Below are 12,036 nucleotides of genomic sequence, written 5' to 3'. Positions count from 1 at the left end.
TGTGGATTAATCTTATGTAACATGCCTTAATCACGCGGTTTATCACCTGATGTTTACGACTGCTTGAAGGTTCCCTGTAAAACGAACAATCGCGATTTCAATTTCCATACAATTCTGATTTTTTCCTTGTGGATTAATCTTATGAAACATGCCTTAATCACGCGGTTTATCACCTGATGTTTACGACATCCCGCAAGTCTGTGAAAGCTAATAAATAAACTTCAGTTATGCAGAGCTTTACAAGACGACAGACCAATGTTGGCAAGCTATATATTGCAGGATACATGTATCTATTGTGTACGTCGACAAACAATAAGGACTTCTTAAAATGTAAGAAATGTGTTGAAAATACGATAACTAAACTGTAGGGCGTGTTTCCCTGAAAGCAAATAAGAGAAAGAAGGGGTGGCGGAAGTAGGGGGTCTTCACAGAATCCCTCGGATTTCTTCTTCTACTACTATCACTTCGTGCGTGCTCAAAATCTCGTTTACATATAGACCACTCCTACTGGTAAATGACACGGAGCTATGAAACAAACCCTGGTCAAATAAACACAGACTTCTATTCTTGTAGCATGTTTAATTTTCTTACTTCAAGAAAGATTCCCCACCATAACATTTAAAATCATGTTTTTATTTTACAAGAAACACATTGCTACAGGTCACACTAGTTCAAACCCTTAAAGTCCAACAATGATATAATTCCTAACTTCTCTTAACACCTTGTTGTAACGGATCAAGTAAACAGGTAATGAGAATACATAACCTCATCATCACATGCAACACTCCTTGATAAAAAATCAATTTCTCTCAAAGAGAATGATTGCAATTATGTGAAAAAGTTAGGAGAATTACAAACAAACAGGATAAGAAGTAACTTAATCCTTGCAGTTCACAGATGCACACACATTCAGTTAGTCAAATTGCATTGCAATCCATGCACAAAAACATCAAAGAGAAGTTATTTGGACCACTTGATCCACTGGTAGTTATCTGGTAAACTTGGATCATCTTCCTGTTAAAGTATTTTGAACAGCTAAATGAGTACCTTTTGCTCAGAAGGTGTCAAAATGTGGCAAGAATATCAGTGACATAATCGGCTATTGCATTGTGTGCCACTTTTCTGTTCTTACCACATTTTGACATCATCAATGGGCCACCTTGGCTAAATAAAGTTTGACTTACTTCTTTCTATATGTGATTAATTACTCAACAGACACATGACAACATGGAAACCATTTTGTTAAATAAATGTTCTATTTGGAGCAAGCTGCAACTTTCAATTCAAATTTATTTGAGCAAGTTGCCTCCAGGTGTAAAATAATACCACTTGGGTATCAAAGGGGGAGAAAAGATTGCCCGCTGGCCTCTGGATCTAATTTTCTTGGTCTAACTGGTCCATTCGTAGGTCCTAAGCTGGGTTGATTTATATGGTAGGATTTTGTTTGTTTACTTTATGACGTAAAGGTGATGTTACTCCAGCCAATTTGTAACTTTAATTTTTGATCCAATGTTGTTGCGTTAAAAATTGATGTGGTGTAACATGGTGCACAGAGTGACTTGTATGCAAAATTTCATTGTGGCAACATGTTGCCGAACATTGTTGCCTGAATTTACAATGTTGCATCAAGAATTGTCTTGAGTAACATACTGCTGTTTTGTGTAACATCGATGTAAAATCAGCATTGAAAATCAACATGTGTAACATCAGCTTAAGACCCATGTGCAGGACTTTGATGTCACAATCATCAGAAAGTAGGTTTCATTTAGTCAATACAACTTGTCCAGCCAGCAAGTGCATGTCAAAGTTATTTTGGAAAAATCACACCATCTAAATCAGCCTTTCAAATCATACATTGCACATATATACATAAAAGTTGTAATCGCTCACCTTAGCATACTTAGCAAAACGCTGAGATAGGATGTGTCTGTAGGGTTTCACATAGCGTCTCTGAAAAAAAAAAGGGAATTACAAATCAATAGAGTGCAACAATGGTACACAATGGTGGTGGTTGATATAAGGGTTAACATGTATATTGGAGAGAATACACAAAGGGATTAGAAGATGTAAATTAATAATTACTGATATCAGTTTTTCATGCTACTATCATGAATTTCATTATAACCCAAAGCCGAGGACCTTCGATGTGGCCTTTAAAATTTTGGCGTGTACCGTTGTACAATTAAAGTTTTTCGCATAGAGTGACATGCACACTCAGCGTTTTTCCATGTTTTAATTTGTGAAATTGTTGCCAGGACAACATGAGAAATGGCATTTCCAAGCCCCTAAAAATAAAACTTTCCTGGGAGACTCTACTGCCAGACCCCTCTGGCAGCTAGTGCCTCCAATGCTCAATAAAGTTTCTAGTCTGTGTGTACTCCACAAAATTGAATGCTACGCCCCCGTTTCAAGGTGGCATTTTTATAACATTCTTTGGGGTAGGACTTTGCATGGCTACTTGCCAGGAGCATGGACTGGAATTTAAAAAGCCATGGCATATTGTTGGTGTGGAAGTTGTGCAGAATGCACCCTTGCATAACATTGTCAAAGTAGCTGTGGATCCACGACGTCATAGACATTGTTATGACAACATTTATCGTCAATAACAGGCCAGACTCAGGAAAAACTGACGTCAGTTTATTCTTTTACAAAAATGTTATCGTATAAGTTATAAATTCCTGTGTCTGTCCGCTTATTGACAATGAAAATTAGCTAATGAGCGTGCAAGAATTTCTGCAGTTATTGTAAAAAGGGGCCTTCTCAAGATTTGCTTACCTCTCTAGACCAACTGATCATTGCAACGGGAATCTGCAATACAAAGACTACCGCCAAACAAATAGCTGTATTTCTCTTCCAGTTACGTGGGTTACACCACCATCCACCGGTGGGGGACCACACATACTTCGGGTAATCAAACTTCTTTACCCCACCCTAGTTGACAGAACAGACCAAAAATGATTAAACTACATAGTCAGAATGTTAAGGATCCAGAAATTAAAACGAAAACGTAAAATTTTTAAGCCTAAAGTTGGAAAACACAAACCATTTCCACTCTTCTCTTCTAAGGTGGACTGAGTAACCATGCCTTTGGTTTACTCGCAATGGTTTGTGGGATTTATTTCCCACAGTTCCTTGGTTTCAGATGACGCATGCTTGGACGCTTCGCCGCTAACAAATTTTCAAAGATGGCGGAGGCAGCGGAATTGGTAAGGTTGCGTGATAAAATAATTTAATCACACATTTGTTATCTGCCTTTAACACAGCAAAATTATTCATGAAATTCCTAGGAAGGTTCCTTCATCGGTCAGTGTCGTTCTTTGATCGTTTCCTGTCGCTAAAGATTTGTTATATACAATGTTTACGTTCACTTGTCAACTTGGAAAGCGGTGTTTCGAGTTTTTTCAAAATCGGAAGTTGCTCAAATTTTTGCGATCTATGTGTAGCGTAACGTGTATTTTTTCTTTCGAATTTTTACAGTCCCCTAAAGCCCAAACGGACGATACAGGTGAGTTTTTAATGTTATATGCTGCCTAGTTTGTCAAAATGTTCAATTGTGAAACATTTTTCTAACACTACAGGCTAGCTAGCTGCTAATTAAAACGGTAAGCTTATTACAATTATTGTATTTTCTTCTTTGATACCGTTGTTATTAGGTGACTCAACAGACCAGGAATATGAAATCACAGCTGATATGATGGTACATGACATGGACGATGAAACGACCATGGATGAGGAAGAACTAATGGCTGATAAAGAGGAATTTAATGAAGATGAATTGTCAGAACTGCAAAAGGTTAGTGCGTGTAAAATGCCAAAAAAGCATTTTTCAAAAAAAAAAATACTCATCATTTTTTACATATTACTTTACAACTGGTTATTTTTACCAAAAAAAACCTTGAACAATTGTTTTTTTTTTGTTTTCAGATTTTTAATTCTTCAGATGTTAAAATGACACATTTAATTTAACATCATTTTAATTTATTCTTGCTCCTTAGTTGTTATAATGGAAAGTGATTCTGAAATTTTTTCCATCACATTTGGAGCCCTATTATAAATCCCCATTATAAATTCATGCTTTACACAAATGGTGCAACTCCATCAAGGATGATTATAACACATGTAGTTGATTAAACAAGTTTTATTAAGTTTGCTCAATTGTGGTGAATAAAGGATTTATTGTCCAATATTTAATAATGTATTGTGTTCACAGAAAAGTGTATATACATAATTCATTTATGTGTTTATATATAATAATTCAAAAGGCTTTAAATTATCTTTGAAAACGTTCAGTAATTTTTATAAACTGAACATTTTTTATAATAAAATAACACTACCGGTATATGTTTTATGCTACAATTTTGTAGCCTCTTACATATATCATACAATGTACTCATGTATATTAGCACTAAGAAAGTGTTTAATTTTCAGTTTTGTTTTGCTTCTGTAGCTATTCCTTACATGTACTTTAACTAAACTTAATATATCTCTCAGTTACCATGCAAGCTGTGATTGATCATTTACCTGGCCCTTTTCTACTGTACGGCCTGTTAATTTTTAAAACTGCTTTTGGTAATTTAAATTGTGTATTAAAACATTCTAACCATGTAACACCAATTTCATTTATTGACTCATTTTTCTTTCAACTTTCATAAGAAATTTGGAGCTGTTCTGTGTGAATGGAAATTGTTACCTGAACCCATCAGACACACAGTAGAGATAAAATAAATATCTTACCAACCTTGTCTTCTTGGTCTGTACCGTAAGTTATTGGTCCTTGTTTTTCCCCTTCGATTTATGGCCTCCGCGCTTTGCAAATTTGGCCATAAATCAAAGCGAAAAAACTTGGTCCGTAAATGTCAGTATGGACTTTGAACTCGGTTAGTAAAAGGTATATATCACTGTTTTCATATTATCATTTTTTTACGTAACAAGGAACGTGACATGCCTTTAGAGGACCTGCTAGCTCTTTATGGATACTCAGATGATGCCAACCCTGAGGCTGATGTACCATTGGACGAAATCAAGCCAGACCCACTTCCACCTTTGATCGACGCACGTGAAATTGATCCACCCCATCCTGCTGTAAATCCATTACTTGAAGAAAATATTTTACCAGAAAATACAGATTCACCAGCACCTCCAACCCCAGACTCCCCCCTGTCAGTACCATCACCGAGATCCCCACAGTCCCCTCCCTCTCCACGAGCAAGTCGAGACAACAACTTTTTCCCTGAAAACCAAAGAATAACCAGAGGATGTAAGTACTCTGATATTCCCCTAAAGAAAGGTTTATATCAGTCTGTAGCTGGATTCTGGCTGATAACAGTGCTTGTTGTCTATAGCTTTTGAAATAATAATGAATGCACATGGTCCAGACAAAAAATTAGGACATCTTGTCATTAAACAGACTTGGTAGTTAGTTGGTGAAGTGTAAAACTTATGCTGTTGTTGTTGTTGTGTTTTTTTATTTGAACCCATAAGAGTTAGCAATGGGTGCAATATTTCTGCAGTTTCTCAAACCCTTAATTTTTTTAATTTTCCAACAACACGAAACCAAAAGATGTTCCCTTCCCCTCAATCGAACACGGTAATCCCCCCACCCAGATTTCTCCAATAACCTGATTTTTCAAACCAGTTTTTGTTTTCCTTGGAGGTTATTTAAAATAAATTGGGATTTTCCACTGTAATGTCAACTCTTTCATATACATGCCTATTACCAACTTGTTTTACAACACTCTGATGATACATGTACATTTAGTTAGTGAGAGTGGAATGAAACTCATCCTTCCAATTTTGTCAGCTGTTTTACAGGAAAAGTAGTCCATACTGTTACAGTGTAATCCAACATTAATATTTTTTTCCTTTTAAGTGGCTGCTGCCTACAGTTACTTCAATTTGGGTGAAAGTTCATCATCCTCTGATGATGAAGATTATTCCCCAGAAGACTGGAAAAAGGTGAGAGATGTCAGCTTGGATTCTGTTCTAACAATGTTGTTGTTACTGCCAATGTTTCACTTAAGAGGGCTTAAAGATAGAACATATCCGGTGGTGAATCCAGACTTTGAGCTAAGGTGGGGGCCCGGTTTTGTTTTACTTGCCCTGCCAGCTTTTCTTCCTTCAGACATTTCTTCTTTTTTCACCCAGAATGGGGGGGGGGGGGGGGGGGGTCCTCCGCTAGATCCGCCACTGATATCAGTATTTTCGTTATAGCAAGTAAGTTGTTTTAAAGCTCATCGGATCATAAAATTATATTTAGTTATTACAGTTCTTACTGCTGTAAGTGATAGTCAATTACATAAACCACTGACAGGCAATGAATTATTGCTTAGAATGAAACTACTCCCGTCATTGCTACATGTAATAGCGAAAGTGTATAGACGTTAATTGACTCAAGGATTCTGAGAGAAGGTTAAAGTCTGTATATGAGCCAAAGGTCCATCAAGCAGGCACTTGCTTCCAGTTCAGTAGTACAGTATGAAGTGACTAGGTCTGTATTTCTACTCCCCCCTGGATGGGAAGCTAGACCATCGCAGGGCTACCTCCCAGTATTAAATTTGTGGTACCCATTTATACACCTGGGTGGAGAGAGGCACTGTGAAAGTAAAGTAGGTTGCCCAAGGACACAAACACAAAATTCCTGGCCAGGGATTGAACGCAGACCACTTGAGCCAGATTCAAGTGCACCAACCGTGAGGCCACTGTTATTGATCAGAAAAAAACAAAAAGAAATTGTTTTTCATTTAAACACTCTGACTACAACCATGCTATAGGTTACCTGTGGGAACTATTGCTCAATGCATATAGCTATTGTTGGTTGGAACATGGAACCATACTGCAGACTGCTAGTTAATAGGATCTATGTGTTACTTAATGCTGAGTGATGAACATTTACTTCTATTCCAGGAGATTCAAATTGGACCTGACCATCAAGCAGAGGTTCCAGAAATGATGGGTCCAAATTATCAAGAAGGTAAGTGAGGTCAATTTTTAAAGCTTATTAAAAATAGTATATTGATCCCTGGAATACTAATACACCATTACGGATGGCTTCTTTCCAGACTAACCTGTTAACTCCAAGTTCTGATTACTTAATATAATGATAATTTTCATTGTCAACAGCTCCATATATTAAAGATGACAAGTGCCTTTGGGATCCCAAGAAAGTCAGTGCTAAAGAGTGTAAGTACATCACACTAGCTAAACAGAAAGTTCTTTGAGTTCCTGAGAAGGTGAGAAAAGTAAGCCAAAGAGAGACTTAAACATCGGTGCTCATTAAAACTACCTACTTTGATGTTAGCTATTGTTGGATTGGAACACTCTCAAATCAGAGATTGCAAGAGTTCTTGTTTGACTGGCATATACCTTGAATCTCACATACACACTTTGGGCTCATTTGGCAATGTAAATAGTCAAGGAGGGCTGTAGAAATCTCGAGTTAACATGTTAACTTGTTAACATGCATACTCACTAAAGGGAGGTTGGAGATGTAAATTACCCATGGCTCATGAGTTATCAGTCAATTGTACTTCTCTCAACTTGCACTGATAATGAACAACATATTCTCTTGCAGTACAGCGTTATTTGAATGCAATATGTCAGATTCCAGGCCTTGAGGGAATGAGGCGAGATGTACTCAGGGACGATGAACAAGTAAGCTGCTCATAGGTGTTCAGACTCACAAGTTTGTTAGGACATGGCAAATGTTACTGTACCAATGTTGACTGTAATTAAAGAGAATGTATGGAGCAAGTGCTGCGACAAAAGTGCAGTGGTGTAATGGACTCCGTATCAACTTCAGGGTTTGTATGAGTCATTGAAAATCTGGAAAGTCATGGAATTCAAGAATTTCTTTTTCCAGGCCTGGAAAGTCATGGAATTTAAATGTTGGTCATGGGAAGTCATGGAAAAAAATAGTTATGTCTGGTACGTTATCATTGCACATGTCAAAACAAGAACAAAATAAAATAAAGGCAAGTTACTGAGCAATTAGCCTCCTATGCAGACACTCTAAGGGTGATTTGAACTGCATACATTTTGGCGAATGCCTGAGATTTTAAAAAAAATGCAAATTTCACCCTAAAACAAGGATAGTTGTGTAAATTTTCAAAAGTGACAGCTAAACATAAGGTCATGGCAAAAGGGAAAAGGTCGTGGTAAAGGTCATGGAAAGTCATGGAATTTGGAGAGCTTAAAAGAATATGAACCCTGAACTTGTCCAGGTTTGAGTCATGGCTTAAATTGTGGTACATGTATACTGGGCAAGACACTTTCCTCTAACTCAAAATGCCTCCCTTTACTGAGAAATACAAATGCTTGCCAGGGAACAAAAACCTATGGTAAACCCTGTGATGTACTATCATAGCTGGAGGTAGACAGCGAAATAATCGTAGTCACTTACTACATCATGCTACTAACAATGAAAAGATGCACCAATCTGATGGGTCACAGTCTATACCGTAGTAAGTAAGTTAGTAAGTAAGACCTTTATTTAAGTGTCTATGTGTTAGACACATATGTATTAGACTTTGCTTAACTTATGTTATGCTACTTTGTAAGCAAGGCTTGTAACATTTGCTAATATGGTATTTGAAATCTACATGTAATTTGAAGGTGAATTAATCAACATGAGTCCCCGATAGGAATTGAACCCATGACCTCCCGAACACCGGGTGGGCGTTCTATCCACTGAGCTACAAGAACTCATGGAGAGCGAGGTGATTTAACTGAGTTCATATGTGATAGGTGTCCTGCATACTGCTAGGATCAACGCTATCGAAGTCATTGTGAGTAGTGATAAGTTAATAAAGATGGTGAATTTTAGGCTCGGTAATGAATTACATTTGCATAATTGCGTAATGAATTACATACATTACCGAGCTTAAAATTAACCATCTATATTAACTTGTCACGACATGTAGTTTGTTTGAATGTTGCAGGCTTTGTACTTGCTGTTACAGTGCAACTACATAGTAGAAGATGCCATAGGCAAGAGAAAATCTCAAACGAACCCACAAGCAGGTTTGTAACCAAGAGCTTTCTGTTTGCCTGTAGTTCAGCACCTAATTTTTTGATTTATGCAAATAAGCATTTAGTCTGTTGTAAAGAAAGTAATGAAATTTGTTCCAACCATGTAATGTGACTTGTTACTCTGAAATAATACTTCACTAACTTGTAAGAAACTGATATTGTTTCAGAAATGGCCTTGTGGTCTGAAGATGAGTGCAGGGACTTCGAAAGTGGTATGTTATTTTCAATTTATCCCAATCTTTTATAAATCAAATGGTACTGACCCAACAACCTAGTTTTCATCCACTCTTTTGTTATTTTCTTATTTCCATTTCTTTCAGGTTTGAGAGTTTATGGAAAGGACTTCAGACAGATCCAGAAGAATAAGGTAAGTCAATGAGAGCACTACCAACAAACGGGTATCACTTTTTAATATTCTGGTAATATTTCACTAAAAGCTACTGTAAATTTTTACATTTATAGAATGCAAAAGCCCTTTTCATGATTACCCTTATCATTTTTATTGTTTCGGCGTAAAATTGCTTCGGATCTATGTTAGATTACTTTTTAAATGCAAATGAGAAATTTTAACCATGAAAAGGGCTTTTACCTTTTTATTGCAAAGTGGTACAGTGTATTGGCTTTGGTACAAATTTTCAGTCTGGAATACAGTATAATCCCAGTAGTTCTTGCATAATTTGGTTACATGAAAGCTTCAATTCTGTGTTACTTGTTGAATTAAGAATTAAATTAAAGTAAATTTTAAATATTGCAGGTTATGTCTCGCACTGTGGGAGAAATAGTCCAGTTCTACTATTTATGGAAGAAAACTGAACGGCATGATGCTTTTGCTTGCCAAACCCGTCTGACAAAGAAAAAATATGCCTTCCACCCAGGAATTACGTAAGTGTAACAATCTAAGCTCTGAGATGTTTACTGATTTGCTATCAGCTATTTTGAACTCTCGCTACTTTGAATTGTTTTTTGTTTCTCCTCTGAGTTCAAAATAGTGGGATTCAACTCTGATTAAATAATTAATATACAAACTAGTAAAAGGTCAGAAAAGTATTAACGTTGAGTTGTCTTTGTTTCAGGGATTACATGGACAGGTTTCTGGATGAAAATGAGAGTGCTGCCTCTAGCCGTGCCTCCAGTCCACACAACTTCACATCAAGGGTTCGTCCTGGAAATGGAATGATACCCATTACCTCTGCCATTCAAAGCCAGAGTCAGCCAATAGCAATACAACCAATGCATACTGTTGCTACCCCCACTGCAGCCCAGAGTACGGTTGTCACAATTAACGTTTCAAATTCTAACCCTGTATCAGTCTCCCTGACGAAAAGAGACCTCCATGACAGCGTTCCTAACAGACAGTTGCAACAACAGTCTTGTGTTCCAACATCTGTCATTGTGTCTGGTCCAGAATCTGGTGGAGAACCACCGACAAAAAAGTTAAAAATCCTTCCAAGTGGACGGCCAAAGTTGATCAACAGTATGCTCAGTAAACCGCCACCACTGAAACCTATTGCAACCACGGGATCTTCAGCATTTCATTCAAGTAGCCTAGGCAATGTGTCATTACCACCGTCGAGTGTATCAAGTTATAATGCAATCAACTCCCAAGAACGTTCTTATCTATCTGTTCACAACACACCTGTGACAGATTCTGTTCTCTTCACACACCAAAAGTAATGCCAGGTATTAGAAGTTTTTTTAAAAAAATTCCTGGTGTTATTCGCAAGTACAGGTCTACATGTACATGTACGAGTCAACTTCATGTAATCAAAGAGAAATTTGTAAGTAATGGCATTGTGGATAAAGTATAAAACTGTTTTGCGTATAAATTCACTGGACATTGATAGTTTTTGATGACGCAACCAAACTGAACTGGTTTATCAAAATAAGGCTTTTAATTTTAAAATGGAGTAGCAACTTACTACAAAGAAATGGAAGCAATAACAGAAATGGTCATTGTGTAAGGGCCAGTTTAAATGGTGCAACTTTGTTGCTTTCGACAACTTACCCCTCAATTTATTTTTGTAAATCTAACCTGCTAATTGCCTGTGATTCATTGTGTATGACATGAAAAAAAAAATTCATATGAATTTGAGACCTAATACAGTAACTAATTTGTAACCTCAGTGAAAGTGAAGGGTTTAGAAATAACTTGAACACCAGAAGGCTTTAGGGAATGTTATTGTGCAGCAAGCAAAAAGCCAAGTAGGCATGAGAAAATTAAACTGCAAACAGTTTAACAGCAATGGTAATTAATTTGCAGTTTTAAGGTTTGCTTGCATGTCCTAAACTTTATTTTGATAGGTCAGTGCACAATAATTATTGACCGGTCAGAATCAAATCAAAGTGTTCACAGCACAAACTACTAAGTTTGTGGGTGATAAAGTTGTACCATCGAAAGTGATCCTGAAATTACACTGTAAATATCAGCCAGTGACCTTTGCAAATCTGGGAATTTGATGGGCTCGGTCATTGTTGACTGTTGGCCAATAGTAGCGTTTACCCGAGTTGTTAAATTCAACACTTTATGGTGTCAATGACACATGGATGTTGAATATTAAATCACTGTATAAGCTATTACCGGTAATATTATTGAGGTGTGCAAGATTATTTATTATTAATAACTCAGTATTGAGATATTACACCACAAATGCTATTTCGAGCAGAGAATAGTTATAATGGATTTTTAGAATTCTTGTTTCCATGCACAGACTTTAGGAATCTTTGAATGTATGATCCTTCATAACATTGTATAGTTGACATGTTAAGTCATCCTCTAGGTGGGCGCTGGTTTAGTTTAACTTTATTTATTTTGAATTTCCTATCGTGGGTTCTGTTTGTACATTTATTGATCCAGAAGCCTGAGAGATCTTGTTTTCATTGGTAGTAAATAGAACGATGAATTTCATTCAACAATGAGCAACCATTTGTTTTGATTTTCTTCTTTCCAGCCTGAGGATTTACAGAATTTTGTAGTACTGGTAGTTTGTAACATTTTAAACATTTTTTCTC

At 36.8% G+C, this 12,036-nt stretch overlaps 2 protein-coding genes across 2 annotated transcripts; one reads left to right on the top strand and one right to left on the bottom strand.

The window, feature by feature from the left end:
- Positions 1-612: 612 nt before the first annotated feature.
- On the bottom strand, positions 613-3,097 carry LOC149114543 (uncharacterized). Its single transcript, XM_089287155.1, has 4 exons — positions 3,044-3,097; positions 2,776-2,931; positions 1,891-1,950; positions 613-1,014 (listed from the first exon to the last, which is right to left on the bottom strand). The coding sequence occupies exons 1-4, from the start codon at positions 3,044-3,046 to the stop codon at positions 961-963; spliced, it is 273 nt and encodes a 90-aa protein (XP_089143281.1). The 5' UTR covers positions 3,047-3,097; the 3' UTR covers positions 613-960.
- Positions 3,098-3,105: 8 nt separating this feature from the next.
- LOC110046155 (mesoderm induction early response protein 1-like) lies at positions 3,106-11,947 on the top strand. Its single transcript, XM_089287149.1, has 13 exons — positions 3,106-3,206; positions 3,478-3,505; positions 3,654-3,793; positions 4,933-5,257; positions 5,870-5,955; positions 6,904-6,970; positions 7,120-7,179; positions 7,571-7,650; positions 8,937-9,018; positions 9,195-9,239; positions 9,348-9,394; positions 9,782-9,909; positions 10,101-11,947. The coding sequence occupies exons 1-13, from the start codon at positions 3,150-3,152 to the stop codon at positions 10,699-10,701; spliced, it is 1,746 nt and encodes a 581-aa protein (XP_089143275.1). The 5' UTR covers positions 3,106-3,149; the 3' UTR covers positions 10,702-11,947.
- Positions 11,948-12,036: the final 89 nt, after the last annotated feature.

The sequence above is a fragment of the Orbicella faveolata genome, unplaced genomic scaffold (assembly GCF_042242905.1).
Source record: "Orbicella faveolata isolate gen_17 unplaced genomic scaffold, um_ofav_v1 contig_14, whole genome shotgun sequence".
NCBI lineage: Eukaryota > Metazoa > Cnidaria > Anthozoa > Scleractinia > Merulinidae > Orbicella > Orbicella faveolata.
The sequence above is the reverse complement of the archived record's forward strand: the minus strand, read 5'-3'. Positions and strand labels throughout refer to the sequence as shown.